This window comes from Mauremys reevesii, linkage group 3 (genome assembly GCF_016161935.1).
Source record: "Mauremys reevesii isolate NIE-2019 linkage group 3, ASM1616193v1, whole genome shotgun sequence".
In the NCBI taxonomy this organism is placed as follows: domain Eukaryota; kingdom Metazoa; phylum Chordata; order Testudines; family Geoemydidae; genus Mauremys; species Mauremys reevesii.
The window spans coordinates 33,953,961-33,971,236 of NC_052625.1; the positions used below are offsets into that span (position 1 = coordinate 33,953,961).

General features: G+C 42.5%; 1 protein-coding gene across 1 annotated transcript in view; it reads right to left on the reverse strand.

The window, feature by feature from the left end:
* The window catches only part of MSH2 (mutS homolog 2), a 98,524-nt gene that overhangs the window by 26,279 nt on the left and 54,969 nt on the right, over positions 1 to 17,276 (reverse strand). Inside the window, exon 8 of the mRNA XM_039531925.1 lies at positions 16,167 to 16,276. Coding sequence (XP_039387859.1) covers positions 16,167 to 16,276 — 110 coding nt within the window. The remainder of the gene's footprint in view (positions 1 to 16,166; positions 16,277 to 17,276) is intronic.

Here is a 17,276-nt window from a genome sequence, read left to right on the forward strand (position 1 = left end):
GGTCTCATCAGACTTCCCCATAGCTTAAATACACCTTTTCCCAGAACTCCAGCCTCATGGGAACTCTGGGTTTATAGTAACCCCTTTAGGGATATGTAGTGTTCCGCATTTTCAGTTTCTATCTATTTTCACTGATAAATTACCAGTTTTTTTTTATTAAAAGAGTTCAGTTTTTACTGATTTACACCTGTTTATCAATCCACTCAGTATTTTTTTCAGCTACTTATTTTTGTTAAACACTGTGTCCGGCAGCTCTGCGACTGAAGCAGCTCCAACATAAAGCACAGAACACACACAAAGTGGTGGTTGGAACAAACAAACAAACAAACAACATTAATACTGGACTCTGATTGGCTCACCAGGAGACGCTGCTCCACTATTCCTTTGCATTCATTTAGTGCAGTACTGAATTTAAACAAGAAATCCTCCACAGATAAAGATAAGGTAAACATGGGGCAGAAACACAAATCTGTGCCTGAATACCAACAAGAAAATCAGTGCTTAGAAATTTGCAAGAAAAGTAAAAGGCAGGAATGAAGAGAATGCATTGCACTGCAAGTACTACAGCACTGAGATCAGTGCTTGCACTGACAGAATAAAGGAGCATGTCGAAAGCAAGAGACACAAGAAGCTTAAAGAAACTGAGCTTCAGAATAAATAATATCAGGAGCTTTCACCAGGGTTTTAACGATTGTGTCAATGAATTTGTGCATCCTATTTGTTTCGCCGGACAACCGCTGTTAATTGCAGTGGGGCCTATTGTTGTACAAAGTCACAATAGTGTCCAGCAGCAAAAACCCTTCCTAATGCAGACAACCTCACTCATAAGTATCTGAAAGAAAAATTATGATGCTTTAGTATCTAAACTGATGGAATAATTATCTAGTTTGATGCTTTGAACGGTCTGATTCTTGGCCTTTTGTTTTTGTTTCTTGATTTCCAAGCAAATAAACCCTGAGTTGTTTTGTGCTGATGCGGCATTCATCCCCTCTGCTGACACCCGTGTTGTCGACGCAGCAATAATTGACATGTTTGAGATGTACCGACTAACTTAGGAAAACGTGGCCACAACTAACACAGATTCTGCTTCGTACATAACTAAGTTTGCACAGGAAATTAAACTCAATCAGAAGCCGGAGCTGCTACATATTAGCTGTCCTGTTCATCTGATTAACTTTGCGTTGTCAGCAGCTACTGGGACAGAAGAAATTAAAGACATGAAATCTTGCATCACTGTATTCAGGGCCATTTTTAAGCATTCAAATAAGCTGAAGGCTTTGTTTTACATAGTGCGAGATGAGTGCAGCGCTACGGCCCATTACCTACTTCTGTTGGGCCACATCGGTGGATGAGCTTGTACTTCGCTGCCTGTCATGTAAATAACACATGGACTGTGCTAATGCATCTCCTGTGTTTGTTGGTTTGAAAGCAGAAACTCTGAAAAGACTGGCAAATAACCAAAATGACTGCCTTGGTGCACAGAATCTGGTGATGTTCATTGTTGAAAACTTGGAAACACCATGTGACACACAGAAAACACTGAAGTTTTCTTGGACTACTGCCAACACATTTGCCAATACAGACATTTACCCAATCCTGACAGCCAAAATCTCAGCTGAATTGAGCACAAAAGTTACAGGAGAAACATACGGCGAGAAAACCCAGCAGTTTCTGGAAATTCTTCTGACCCCAGAACACAAGAATACCAAAAATTGTTCAAAACCTTCAACGCTATGCTCAGCAAGAAATGGGAGATAACTGTGGCCTGTAATCTGAACCCCGAAGCGTTTGGTGTTGAAGATTCTTTTTGGAATGTCATCCAAGTGTCGCACCCCTTCCTCAAGGTGAATTTTGCAGCAGACTACAACTGTTATGCCAGAGCGTTTCAACCATTTGCCACTAAAGATGAAATTTCAAATATGAAACGGGAATTTACTACTTACATGAACATGCCTATCCCTGACAATGTGAAACTGGATGTGCTGGCTTTCTGGAACAGTCATCAAGACACACTTCCCAACTTCAGCAAAGTGGCACGGTGAGCTTTAAGGGCACCCCCTGGATCTATTGATGCAGAACACTTATTTTCAAAGTTGGACTACCTCCAAGACAGCAAGAGGCTCAACATGAGTGAGGACACTTTGAAGAAAATTATGTGGGAGTACACAAACCAGGATTTTCTGAAAAAACTACTAGCTCAGAGAAAAAAGATCTTAGTACATAAAAATAATTTTCAGTTATACTGTAGAGTAAACTGTGTATATTATGCGACAAAGAGTCCTGTGGCACCTCATAGACTAACAGACGTATTGGAGCATGAGCTTTCATGGGTGAAGGCCCACTTCGTCTGTTAGTCTAGAAGGTGCCACAGGACTCTGTCGCTTTTTATAGATCCAGACTAACACGGCTACCCCTCTGATACTTGACACCATCTGTATATTATGAAAGTTTTTATTCTTTTTTCCCTGATTTGTTAATTTTTTAACCTGATTTCATCCTGTTTTTAATGTTTGGAAAATAAATACCAAAAAATACAACGGGGAATTTTTCAACAAATAAAAACTGAAAACATGGAACACTAGGGATATACAAGAGCCAACGCAAACAGACAGACTTTGCACAGGATTCTGAACACAAACTACTCTTTACTTAGCAGCACAAGAGAGAGACAGAATAAACATGCCAAAGGCATCTTTCTGCCTCCCATTCCTCACCATTCTGGAGAGTTCGTTAGGCTTGGGAAGAGTCCTCTGGGGTATCCAGGATCCTTCCCCTGCAGCTCATGGTTTCACTTCAGAATCAAAGATCCTCTTAGTCGGCTTACTCTCTCTGACCTTGGCTGGTCTTGCAGTTAAACAGGACCACCCACTACAAAAGCATGCACATTTCTCTCTCCTGACCAAAGCTTACTGCATGTCTGAGTCTTGAGTTTAAGGGTATGGCTACACTGGCGATTTGCAGCGCTGGAAAACCTCCACCAGCGCTGCAATTAGTAAGTGGCCACACCTGCAGGGCACTTCCAGCGCTGCAACTCCCTGGCTGCAGCGCTGGCCGTATACCTCACTCAGCATGGGGAATAAGGATTCCAGCGCTGGTGCTGCAGCGCTGGTCATCAAGTGTGGCCACACACCAGCGCTGTGATTGGCCTCCAGGGTATAAGGTGTATCCCAGAATGCTTTTATAAATTACTCTCTTTGTTTTGTTATGCAGCCTCTCTTTGTTTTGTTGTGAACGAGCTCCGATCGGAGCTCCGTTCTGTACCTGGCTGTAAACAATCAAATCAGGCAGGGAGAGTGAATGAAACAGAACCGATCCCGGAGCTCCGTTTGAACTGCTTATCTATAAAAACAAACACTGATCACAGCAAACAGGAGCTATCTGTACCTGGCTGTGAACGATCAAATGAGAGGCAGGGCAAACAGCGTTGGATGCAGGGTTCGCAAACATTTTGTGATTTTTCCAATCTCTCTCTTCCCCGCTCCCTGTCACAGTACACCACAGGGAGTGAGTGAAACAGGGGGCAGTCCCTGTTGGAGGCAGGCTGTTTGCAATTAGAGTTAAGACTAAGGGCTCATGAACATTTTGTGATTTTTCCAATCCAGGAAGCTAACACACAGTGTTGGCTCCAAAAATCCACTCTCTATCTTCCCCGCTACCTGTCACAGTACACCACCCTCCACCCCCCTCTTTTGAAAAGCACGTTGGTGCACTTGAATGCTGGGATAGCTGCCCATAATGCAGCACTCCCAACAGCACTGCAAATGCTCCAAATGTGGCCACACACCAGCGCTGGTAGCTGTGAGTGTGGCCACACACCAGCGCTGCTCCTACACAGCTGGATGACCAGCGCTGCAAACTACCAGCGCTGCAAACCGTAAGTGTAGCCATACCCTAAGTATCCCCCTATCATCACCTGGCTGCTTTGTGTTGCAGGTGATTTTCTACTCTCCACTTCATCAGCCCCTGAAGAGAAAGTTGGCTGGACTGGGTTTCTGGCTCAGACAACCTCCTTATTACACTCACTGTTCAGTCAGATCACTATAACCATTAAACCTGGTAGGTACATACTACAACCCGTCAACAAAATATGGCTTTCACATTCACAGAGGCAATTCCATGATGTAACAGTTTAATAATAACGTCATAACATCAACCAGAATTCATAAGTTATACACAGACAGATTCCCCAAATTGCCACAGACTGATATGTGACTGAGCCATTTACATTTGAAATAGATAGATTTGAATATTCATTTGCATGCAGATAGCTCAGTAGTAGTAAACAAACACGTTTGTTGGAGAGGGATGAGATGACTGTTACATGATTCTCACACAATCTGCATAGCCACCTAGCAGGCAGACCACAAAGGGATGGGGGTGTTCTAAAACAGCAACCCTTTTGGAAATAGGTAAGTGCTTCAGTGCAAGCTTCTAACAATTAAATACACTCTGTAGGGTTATGAAAGGCCTACAGCACATTTTCCAAAATCTTTTCCAATTTCAACCCAATTTTCCTTAGATCAGGTATACAGTACACAGGTTTCCTTGCAGTCAGGTTAAGCAATTTTAGAGATACAGTTTGATTAACTCATTACCTTATTGCTTCCTCATGCGTTTCTCTTACCTCATTAATTGGTTTACATGTAACATCATCAGTATGGACACTCACTCAAGATGTCCTAATAAGCAATAGTGCTCAAGCAGAACAACTGGACTGGTAGCCTACTCTATCCTGACTATAGTTTTTCCACCCCCAGATCTGAAAGCTGTGCACCAAGAAAGCCTTCTTGCATGGAACTTGGTGACTATCACCTGCCTGACATATCAAGAAGACTGATCCATTCACCTACAAGAACAGCAGCCACATCACAGAAACTAATTTCACACAGACCAAACAGCTACAGATTCTCACTCCCTACCAACCAGGACTACACACGGACTCACAAACTAAAAGTTGAAAGGCTCTCATGTTCCATTTCAAGCCAAATCCAGTTCCCCTCTTCTGCTCCAAAGCCAGTAATCACAAAAAGGCAAAACTTGAAAACAAGTTTTCAGCATTTATATCCATAGACACCTAGCAATGTGTATCTCGGTTTGTACTGCTTCCAGTAAGAGTCTGTAGGAGCCAGCAAATTGATTGCCTACTCCAACTCCTGTAAACAGATCTGTTATCACCTGTGCCACGTTCAAATATTTTAAGACTATACTCAACTAGTCTATCCTTGACTAGCAGATGCTGAAACAGAACTGTTGCATTTGACCACATTCTCCACGGTAAGCTGATTAAGCTAATACTTAACGTTTTATAAACCTTAACTGTGAAAATTTAACTGAGTAGATGTTGCAGCCTATTAAAAAACAAAACACAAAGGAGTTCCTAAATTATCTGGTTAAAAAAAAAAAATCAAATCTGTCATTCCGGATAAAACTTCTCAAAATAATAAAATAATCATTTTATTATCCCAAAATAGAACACTGGAGAGTTTAATTTTTTTTTTTTTTTTTTTTTTTTTTTTTTTTACAGATTGTAACCCTAATTGTATTTAGAAAAGTTGCCCAAAACAGAAGCTATTCTCTTCTCCTCCACAAAGTCATCTCTTCATTCTATGTGCAGCTGCCAATCTGGAGTGAGAAATTTAAAAAAAGAACATGTGGCCTCCCAATAGTTTTCAGACATTAAAAGGCTTTTTCATGGCAACATTCTGCCATATAACTATGGAAAAATCTACCAGGAGAATCTAGGGAAACACTGAAGGGCTGGATTTATTTTCCCCCGGGCTTCCAATAAGAGCAGGAATAAAGACAGTCATCATCACCATTGCACACATTTTCAACTTTAAGAACACGTCAATAATTTCTTCATTGCTGAAACTGATAACTGAATTGTAAAATGAAAGACTCTCCAATTCCAATATAGCCGAATGTTCACCTGGCTTCAGAGATTAAGGAGTACAAACATCCAGTTACTTTCAATGGAATCTGCCATAACAGGTCAAAAGATTTCTATCTCCATTCTGAGCATGGAACAGTAGATGTGCAACAGTCATGAACTGACAGATGTTTTTGATATAGCAATACCAGGGCATTACCTTAGATCATCCCATGCTTTGCTGCACATTGGACTACCCACATTTGCCATCCTTGCCTGTCAACTGCCCTTCTCTCTAAATCTTCCCATTTCATGTTGAGGTGCTTGATGTTGTTCAGAACTGTTCATTTCCATGTTATTCGCGGTTTTCCTCTCGTTCTTCTTGCGTTTTCTGGCTTCCATTCAATGGCTGTATTTGGTAAGCATTCTTTTTCCATTCTCAGCACTTGTCCCAGCAACTGGTGTCTTTTGTAGATTATTTGTGAGAGGGTGCCCTGTCCAGTAATTTTTTTGACTTCAGTTGTCTTCCTATCTCTATATGTTATTCCCAATATTCTTCTCAGACATTTGTGATGAAATGCATCCAGCTTTTGCGTATCTTTCTTGGTAAGTTGCCATGTCTCACTGCTATATGTTGTGAGGGTGATAATTGCTTTGTACACATTCAGTTTTGTCTTGAGGGACATGTTTTTGAGTTGCCAGATGTTTCCGAGTCTTCCAAATGCAGTGTTTGCCTTCCAGATTCTTCTTATTTCCTCAGAACGAGTACCATCTTGGCTGATGGTACTTCCAAGATACATAAAATTGTCCACCTTCTCCAGTTTCTCTTCTTCAATTCTGATTTCTGTCCCTGTAGTCCCCATTAACATGACTTTACATTTCTTTACACTGTATCTCATACCTATTTTCTCCATTACTTCTTTTACTTGGTTTGTGCATTTTTGTAGTCCATTGGAATCTTCATTGATAAGAGCGATGTCGTCAGCAAAGTCTAGATCAAATAGCCTTGAATTGTTCCATTTTAGGCCATATGTATCACTGTTGCATTGTTTTAATCCACATACATTCACTTACCAGAGCATTAGACTGAATGCAAATCTCCTAATTCAGTGTTAACTAAAAAAGAGAAGATCTAACTACCTCCCTTCCATCTCACCTCCCGCCCACCACCAAAAAAACCACCTTTTTTTAAGCTTGTCAAGATTTAGTTTTCTCAGGACTACTGGTGTGTGTTAACAAACACTCAGACATATTCAGAAATGTTAAAAATGTACATAGGTGGATAATAAATAAGCTACAGCCCAAATCCTGCAAACACTTAAGTAGGTGCATATATTTACTCATTGGTAATTAAAATCTATTCCATTTGGACCCTTCTAGGCAATGCTGTAGTCTAATGCTCTATTTTTACATGTATAGAGTGTCAAGCCTATGGAAAAAAGTGGTAACTTATCAAATACAGGAATGGAAAAAAAGTTATCCAGTTACCAACATTTATTACAGCTATTTAAGTGAATAAGTCATTATGGGACTGCAAATATATCTGGTGCTTTTCAAATTGTGTTTTGATACCTACCCCAGAAAGCTAACTCTGAATGGATAACTAATATAACTTATTTGCTATGGCACCTTGTAATTCTCTCATACCTTATTCTCTATTAGATTTTTTTTTTATTGGATTTAAATATAATGGCTGAATCTAACAAAATACAAAGCCGGAAGGCATAAATTTTAATACTCATACTGAGGAAGGTTTGTTGTTCCAGTACAACCACAGCTGGCAAATCAACAACCATTTTAATTAACTCCTATGACTTGAAAACAAATCCCACATAATGCATTTTATAAGGTGCCACTAAAAATATCCAATTCATTATTTTGTTTAGCAGAAATGCAATAAAAACATCAAGTTAGAATGCGATTTGAAGGGTAAAGGCTTTGCACAGTTGTTGGAAAAGAACAGAAGATGTCCCAAGGCATAAAACTAAATCAACAGATGGTCTCCAACTAGTGTAAGGTTATAAATCTCTACTAGCATATATTGTAAATTCTAGCATTTTTGTCAGTCATCGACCTCTCTTCCTTTAAGCAAAAAGTGAAAGCCAATTATTAATCTATATCACCAAAATGGAACACAGATGAAAAAGTGATGTCTCCTTTGGAGACAAGTGTGCATATTCAAAATTAAAGTACAATTTTCAAAAGTTATTGTCTTAGCCTTATGCCACATTCGTGACATGAGGGTGGGTGGATTGTCACTTGTGCACCTTTATAACAATTAAAAATGATAATTATAGCAACCCCTGAAATGTTATCTATTTGGAATAGTGAAACTTTCACAGCCAACATGAGAAAACATTATCAGTAAGACTATGTTTTAGTCACGGGTATTTTTAGTAAAGGTCATGGACAGGTCATGGGTAGTAAAAAAATTCATGGCCCATGACCTGTCCACGACTTGTACTACCCCTGACTAAACCTTGGGTGCTCCTGGAGGTGGGGGAGGGCAGACCAGGGGTGCCACGGGTGCTGGGGAAATGGGTGGGCAGCAGCGTGCGGTTCGGGACCCCCACTGCTGCTGGGGGGTGAAGAGAGTTGGCGGGGCTGGCAGGCTCCCTACTTGGCTCTGTATGGCTCCCCAGAAGTGGCGACATGTCTCTCAGCTCCTAGGCAGAAGCATGGCTAGGGAGCTCTGCACGCTGCCTCCATCCTGAGTGCTGGCTCCGCAGCTCCCATTGGCCAGGAAGCACAGCCAAATGGGAGCTGCAAGGGTGGCAGCAGCACACAGAACTGCCTGGCCGCATCTCTGGTTAGGAGCAGAGGGACATGTTGCCGCTCCCAGGGAGCCGCCCCGAGGTAAGTGCCGCCCAGAGCCCCCACCCCCTCCTGCACCCCAACCCCTGCCCCAGCCCTGAGCCCCCTCCCACACCCAAACGTCTGCTGCTGGGGGTGAGGGAGGCGTAGTGGCCCGAGACTGCCTGAGCAGTGGTTGGTGCAGCTGGCCCGGGGTAGCCTGAGCTGCTCAGGCAGCGTCCGCGTCAGCCACACCAGCCGCTGCAGAAGTCCTGGAAAACCATGGAATCTGTGACTTCCATGACAGACTTGCACCTTCATTATCAGTAATAAAAAGTTTTCCTGAAATGACTGAAAAAATATACTGTGAACAGAATGTTAATATAAAGTACTAGCCAGCTAGGGAAATTAGTGACACCTATGAATCATGTTTGCTATTTTACACTTCAAAAATTACTGTTCTAGAAATGCATAGGAGATAGAGAAAAAGTTGTGTGAAAATGAAACACAAAGCTTTATGGCTGCTTCACCCATTTTAGTGAAAGGGCATCAAGATGTCAACTTTGAATTTTCAGGACTGTTGAACACAGTGTACAATAATCAATTGTGATCATTGCCACTTACTTTCTGAAACAGACCAAAAGGTCAGTGTTTTCTCTCTCAAAATCAGAAGTGTTGGGTTGGGTTGGAAGATTTTACAACCTCCCTTGGAAGCCTATTCCAGAACTTAACTATACTTACAGTTAGAAAGTTTTTCTTAATGTCCAACTTAAATCTTGCTTGCTAAAGATTAAGATCAATATTTCTTGCACTACCTTCAGTGAACATGGAGAACAATGGATCACCAAACTATTACGAACAGCCCTTAACATATTTGAAGACTTATCAAGTCCCCACCTCAGTCTTCTTTTCTGAAGACTAAACAGGTCCAGTTTTCTTAACCTTACCTCATAGGATTTTAAAAACTGACCTTTTTAAAAAAATCATCTTTGTTGCTCTCCTCTGGATTCTTTCCAGTTTGACTGCATTTTTCCTAAAGTATGGAGCTCAGCACTGGACACAGTACTCCAGCTGTGGCCTCACCACTGCTGGGTAGAGCAAGGACAATTACGTCCTGTGTCTTACTACATACAACATTTCTGTTAACGTACTCCAGAATATAAGCCTTTTTTGCAACAGCATCACACTTGACTCATTTAATTTGTGATTCATTGCAACACCCAGATCCTCTCCTGTAGTACTACCATCTAGCTAGTTATTCTCCATTTTGTAATTGTGAATTTGATTTTTCCTTCCTAAGTGAAGTACTCGTCTTTATTGAATTTCATCTTTCAAGTGTTCTTCAGTGACCTGACATAAAATAGAAAGTTTTGCCAAAAATCTTATACAGGTGATCTATGGTATTTTACAATGAAGTTACGTAACAAGTTTAACAAAAGTTAATACAGGTGTTTTTTTCTTCATAGGAAAGAGCTTCTCTATGCTGGGAAATAAAGTTAACTTTTATATCTGGATCAATTATTTGCCACAAAGGCAACATATTAGCGATGCACACTCGATTCAATCAAATAATGCTACATGTACTTGACACTACAGCAGTAGAAAAAAAATATCATGAATATGCACTGGTCACATGCTAGAATTACGAGTCCTGGAATAGGTTCACTGACAGCACCAAAACCGTGGGATTTATAAACACTTCACAAGTGCCCATTAGTGGTTCTACACAAATCTCTATGGAAAAACAGTTTCAGACAGTAGTTATTTATATGTCCATCCAGGGACAAGTGACAAGAAATGCGGAACAACTGTTATTGACAATTATTGGTCAGTAAACAGCTGTAGAAGTCGCACAGTATTCAGGCTACAGGACAAACATATTTAATACCATTTAGGAACACTTAATTGGCCTCTTCAGAAAGTCAGAATTGCAAAGATCTTTAAAGCCAAATGTATGGCAGAAACGGTTTAACCTCCTTGTTTTGCTTATACAATTGCTTGAGAGGTGGTAATCTTACTGTAATTTTGATATTAGTGAATGAACAGTACATTTCCAATGTACCCCAAAATAGAAGAAAGTATATTTAGGATATAGAGGTGGAATACAAGCATTGACCAATGTTGCAGCACAGGGCCTACTGCCAAAGAGAAATGGGACATCCCTAAATTAGTGGGGTGTGAAAGTATGGATAAAGAAAAATAAGTTGGAAACCGTATGCATATGTATGCAACCTTAGTAGGGTTGTGCTGGGGTGGAAGTGGGGATGGGGAATGCACAAGGAGACGCTAGGATGACCACTACAGATGGGGAGGAGAAAGTAATGACTGACACTCTGGGGTTCCCCGGCAGGAGATGTGAGTGATAGCGGTCATAGAGCTAAACACTATGCGCTATTTCTATCCGCTGTCTTATTTCAGTACTTGTGGCACTGTTTAGCTGCATAACAAAATTATTAATAAAATGGTTGGGTAGTTATTTGTGAATGTTTCTGATGTCACTGTCATGTGTTCTTACAGATCTTTCATTCTCATATTGATAATCTTCCTGATGTTGTGGGCATAAAGAGACCGAACATTTGTTGGACTGCAAGACTGATCATTAATCAATACCTATTTATTAATGAGGCTTTACCAGTCATTTTTCTTTGTCAGTATTGTCAATTTGTCATTTGTATTTTATTTGACCTCAAAACAATTAAAATACATCTCCGATTTCTAGAGTAAAATGTTTGCTTTACTTATTTGCATTACGATAGTGCCTTTGGACCCTAGTCATGAACCAGGACCCCACTGTGCTGTGTTGTACAATCACAACAATTCCTGCCTTAAGGCACTTACAATCGAAGGCCTGGGCTACACTGGTGGGGGGTTCGAACTAAGATACGCAATTTCAGCTACGCTATTCGTGTAGCTGAAGTCGAAGTATCTTAGTTCGACTTACCTGGCCGTCATCATGGTGGCAAGTCAACTGCTGCAACTCCCTTGTCGACTCCGCTTACTCCTCCTGCCGAGGTGGAGTACAGGCGTTGATTCGCGGATCGATTTATTGTGTCCAGACGAGATGCGATAAATCGATCCCTGATACATTGAACACTACCCGCCGATCTGGCGGGTAGTATAGACGTACCCTTAGTATGAGACATGAGACAGAGTGGCACAGGCAGGGGCATACAAGAAACAATATTGGTCAGCATGGTAGGCATTGGTCTCTGCACACCAGCAGCATAGCCACTGTCAAGTTTTTTGCAGACAACGTGACAATATTTTTTTGCAGGCAAGAGTTCTGAGGAGGAATTAGAAGGTGCATAAGGAGATACCATGGCAGATGTTTTCAGGGAGAACCTACCAAACATGAGGGCCAGCATGGGTGAAAGCAGAATGTTTGACTGAAAATTTAACAAGTGCGCAATGGAAACTGTCATCATCGGCAGATTGGAGGCAAGCGTTGGCCACTTGATAGTGAATGAGAAATGGTAGGTAGGGTGGAGTCTGACTGAAGGGCCTTGAAAATGAATACAAGCAGTTAACCTAAAACATCAACCTAAATCAACATAGTTCCTGCACTGCTAATTTTAAGCAGCAAATTGCATACAGATTTCAACTAAGCTATAACAAGTAACTTCCACATAATATATTTAAAATATAAATGAATATACGGAACGTAAGCATGTTTAATAGATATGGAGCAGAACTGATACAACTTTTAGATAATGTTTTCACCTCTTAGCTCATTGTGCGCTTTTTCCAATTAAGTTTCATCTAAGAATTACATCACTGCAAGGCTGCCAAGGCTCACAAGATAAAAAAAGATGTACTGCCTTTTCACAGTAAGGCGGTAATAGTAAACTTTGCAAACTGAAAGTGTTAATTAGATTTTGGTAATTTCACTTTTGTTACTACCACTTCCATGTGTCCACTAACTTTCAAATACTGCTCACTTTTTAAACAAAGAATTGCATTTATACAACTTAAGAATTCCAGTTCTCGTACTTACTCCAGGCATGTAAACATTTCAACTCAAGAGCTTGATTTCTCCATTATTTCAAATAAATACTCATGTACAGACAAATCAGAATGTCACAAGGATTTTCTACGGAAAGTGTGCATGAACTCCAATCTGCATAGCTACTCAAGTGCTCGTATCTTGTTTCCATGACATGCAATAAGATAAGGGAGGATGCAGCAATATGTCAACAGGGAATTTGCTACTCTGTTAGACAGCCTACCTGTGATGGAGTATATACCAGACCCTCCGAGGTCCAGTGCTGGAGGCCTCATGGCCCTGCTACACCCCGCCCCAAAAAAGGCAGTGCAGAGGGTCCTCCAAGCTGCCTAGAGTGGCTGTGTGGGCCAAGCAGCTTAGTATAAGAAGAGCTGCAGGACCAGAGGCAGTTCAGTTCCAAGCTGGAGGTGCAGGAGCCTGGATGGCGTATAGCTGGCTGTTGGAGCTGCAGAACCCCGGATAGGGCAGCGCTGCCAGAAGCTGGGGAGAGTGAGAAGGAGCCCAGAGCTGGTTGCTGGGACATCATCAGGACAAGGCCCTGAGGTAAGGGTGAAGACAGCGCGGGCCTGCGAGGAAGTGGCCCAGGGAATTAGAGAAGCCGTGTGACATAGTTAAAGGGACATAGCAGAAATCTACAGGGTCCCTGCGATGGGGCCTGGAGTAGTGGGCGGGGCCGGGTGGAAGTGGCCTGGACATTGAGGCACCCCAGATGTGGAACTGAACTATAGTGGCCCAGCTGGAGGGCTGTAGCCCAGAAGCCCAAGAGGGTGAAGACATTATCTGCAGAGAGAGAGAGTGAGTGTGAGAGTGTGTGCGCGCGCACGCAGGTACACACACTTGGCTGAGGGGGCGCTCATGAGAGAGGTGAGTGTACCCTGCTACACTGGTGCCAGCAGTGCGGATTTCGGGGCCGACCCCTGAAACAAGGGGACAATGGAGGAGTTGGTAAGGCTGCTGGCCCAGCAGCAGCACAGCTCTACTGCAACCCAGAGGGCACTAACTGAAGCGCAGCATGAAGCTCAGCGGGGTGCTCAGCAACAGCAGGCTGTGGTGTGGGTGCTTCAGCTCCAGCAGCAGGAATTCCAGGAGGCATTGTTGCAGCGACTAACTAGCTCAGCAGCCTCCTCAAACCAGTTGAACTCTGGGCCGGGGATACCACTGGCCAAGCTGGGGCCACATTGTGATCTGGAGGCCTACTTAGTCACCTTTGAGCGGGTAGCCACATCCGCTGCTTGAGATAAAGACACCTGGGCCACTCGCCTGGCCACATTCCTGTCCAGGGAAGCTCAGGTGGCTTACCAGGCCCTGGATGACAAAGCGGTGAGAGATTATCGGACAATGAAGGCTGCCATACTTGACCGTCTGGGAGTCTCCCCAGAAACTTACCGCTTGGAGCTTTTTGCCTCAGGGGCTCGCCCCTGGGCCGTAGCCCAACCCCTTAAAGACTGGGCCACCCAATAGCTGTGCCCTGAGGTCCACACAATTGCAGAGATCAGAGACGCGATAGTCTTAGAGCAGTACTTAGACATATTGCCAACGTCAACTCAAACATGGGCTCAGCAGCATAGACCCTACTCACTTGCCGCTGCAGTCCAGATTACAGAGGACTATTTGCTCACTGCCTGGCCTGGCAAATATGCCCTGCTGAGGTCTGACCACAGGCAGGTCCAGGGTGCAGAGAACTCTGCCCGGTTGCCAAAGGGGGCACCCAAGAGACTGGAACCGATCAGGAGGGAAGTCCCTCTGGATCCAGCCCCGGAGCACTGGTCACAATGTGTGCCTGCCGACCCATCCCAGAGCCGCACCCCAGAAACCCCAAAGAGAAGGGATCGGCCAGACCCTATTAGTGGCCCACTTTTATGCTTTCACTGTGGGAGGCCAGGACACTTCAGCCGATCTTGTCCTGTCATGGAATGGGACTTCTTAGACTGTGGGGTCCCCAAAACGTGTAGCAGCTCTGAGCCCAAGCTCGACCAACGGCATAAGACTTACGTAGCCCAAGTCTCTATGGGAGGCTGCACTATGCCCGGGCTGGTGGATGCAGGGTACTCCCCAGCCCTGGTTTGAGAGTCCCCGCTTGACTGTAGCGACCTCAAATACGACTGCGCTGTGACATTCTATACCTTGGGGGAGCATACTGTAACCCCCATATTCCTCATTTTCATATAATCCTGATCTCACATATAAAGCATGCCTTGTAAGGTATCAGGGGAAAGGTTATGATCTGCTGAAAGTCATTTCTCTATTGATATACCTACATCATTAATGCATACGAAGTTATGAGAATTGTGTAGTATGGTTGTCATGAAAGCATGCTGTAAGTTGGGGAATGAGCCAGATATTAGCTTCCCAGAGGCAACAGCAAGGAAAGTAACCAACACCCAGGTGGAGTGTCTCAGACTCACAGATTTTAAGGTCAAAAGGGACAATTATGATTGTCTAGTCTGACCTCCTGCACAACACAGGCCACAGAATCTCACCCACTCACTCCTGTAATAAACCCCTAACCTATGTCTGAGCTACTGAAGTCCTCAAATTGAAGTCCTCCCAGCAGCACGAGGAAGATCAGGCTCACCTCCACCTCCAGAAGCTTCCTCCGGCTGCAGGAAGCTCCTCGGCTGCTGCCTTCAGAGCCCAGCTCTGGCTGATAGGAGCACAGAAGTGAGGGTGGCAAGCCTGCAACACCCCCCCTTCCCCAACAGCCTTGCAATGCCCCCACAACTCCCTTTTTGGGTCAGTACCCTCCCTCCTCTGGTTACATCTGAAAATGTGAAATTGACTAATTTTCAAATCCTATGGCCATGAAATTGATCAGAATGGACCATGAATTTGGTAGGGCCCTACTCGTCCCTTTTGAATTTAAAACAGTCAATGTCTTGTATTGCAATGATTCTCTCTGAGCTAAGGACAACTGGATAGAACTCCCTTCAGAGCCTAAAGTGACTGCTCCAAGATCCTCTAGATGAGTGGCTGCACAGTACAGCTGGTGCAAAAATTACTGTGAAAAGTATTTATTGAAATGTTGACAATTTTCAACCAATTGTAGGGCAGAGTAACACTGAGACTTCAATCCTCTCTAGGGCTGAATGCACTCTTTTGCTCACTAGGGCCTTGGAAGACTGGCTGGATCTATGAATCTAACTGGCTTTGTGGCATTATCAGAAAGCTAACCCTAGGCACCGAGCCTGCTTTCCATCCTTTTCAAGTCATCTGTGTAACCACCTTGTAACTCAGGTTTAAATCTAACAGTTTGTCTAAGTAAAAACTATCCTGTGCATTCTCATAAGTCATTCTGCCCCCCAGATATCAGAATCCAAACTCAAAAAATAACATATTTATACTCAATAGACTACTCTAATACCAGTCTAATTATAGCAACTTAAGTGTTCTGTAGCAATAAAATATTTGTGTAGATTACACATTAAATATCTTAATACAAGAGTGAACCACACCAGTATAGGCCAGCAAGATGCTTCATACTTTAAAGAAACTATCCCATACCTTGTTCATGTCTAAAGTTGTTTCTATCATTTCCTGAAACTTGGAGAAGTCAGAGTTGAGATCGTTAAGAGGCATTACAAATACTGCCAGCAACAACATCTGGTGTGCTCCTGTCAAAGAAAAAAAATATGATAGTCATTATTTCTCTAAATATTCAGTTGAACTTACCAGCCTGAAGCAAAATAGCACCAGTACAAAACTAATGAGTTGTCAGTTTTCACTAAGATGTGACAATAGTTATTTCACAGACTGCACTTACTTCAGAAATTCTTCCTATTTTTAGCTAATCTACCTCATTCCAAGGATGGAGACTAACCATTTGCACTCTCACTAGAGCAGCGGTTCTCAACCCACGACCCGCTTGTGGCCCAATCAGCACATAGCTGCGGCAACATCCTCAGGGCCATACAGATAGTATATATATTGTGTGGATGTGGCCCATGTAACACAGACAGCTCCATATGTGGCCCACAATGGTAAATAGGTTGAGAACCTCTCCTCTAGAGGTAATGTGAATAAACTGCATTGTTACCTATACTATGCAGCACTCAAAGTGAACATAAGCCATCTGAATACAACCCAGTGTTGCCGGGGAAGCAGAAATTTCAAAACTGCTTTCGCTGAGATTTTAACCTCTAGAGTTACCATTTTTAAGATGTATTAATTGAAATTATTTGAAAAATTCTATTATCTTTGCCCCATGTGAATTGTTTGTATTAAAAATAAAATCCCACAAGTTAGGAAGCTTCCAACACTACAAGTTGTAACTCAGACGTTTGGCATCACTGAGAAATACTGTTAAAATATCTCTTCTTCACCAGTCTGCATCAGATCTTTACATCTGCTAATATTAATTTTGAATGGGAAGCCAATTCATTAAACATTTAAAAAACTGAATTGTAAGACATCTATTTTTCTATATGCATGTCCTGTATATATGATCTAACAGTGAATACAACAGTCATAAGAGCAGATTCTACATCTCACACAAAAGTGCATAGAATTTTAAACACATGAAATAATCCACAAGCAATGAAACACAAAAAGAGATAAGACTCCAGATTTATTGTTAGCACTTGCAGACATTTATAGTTCTATGAAACCAGCATG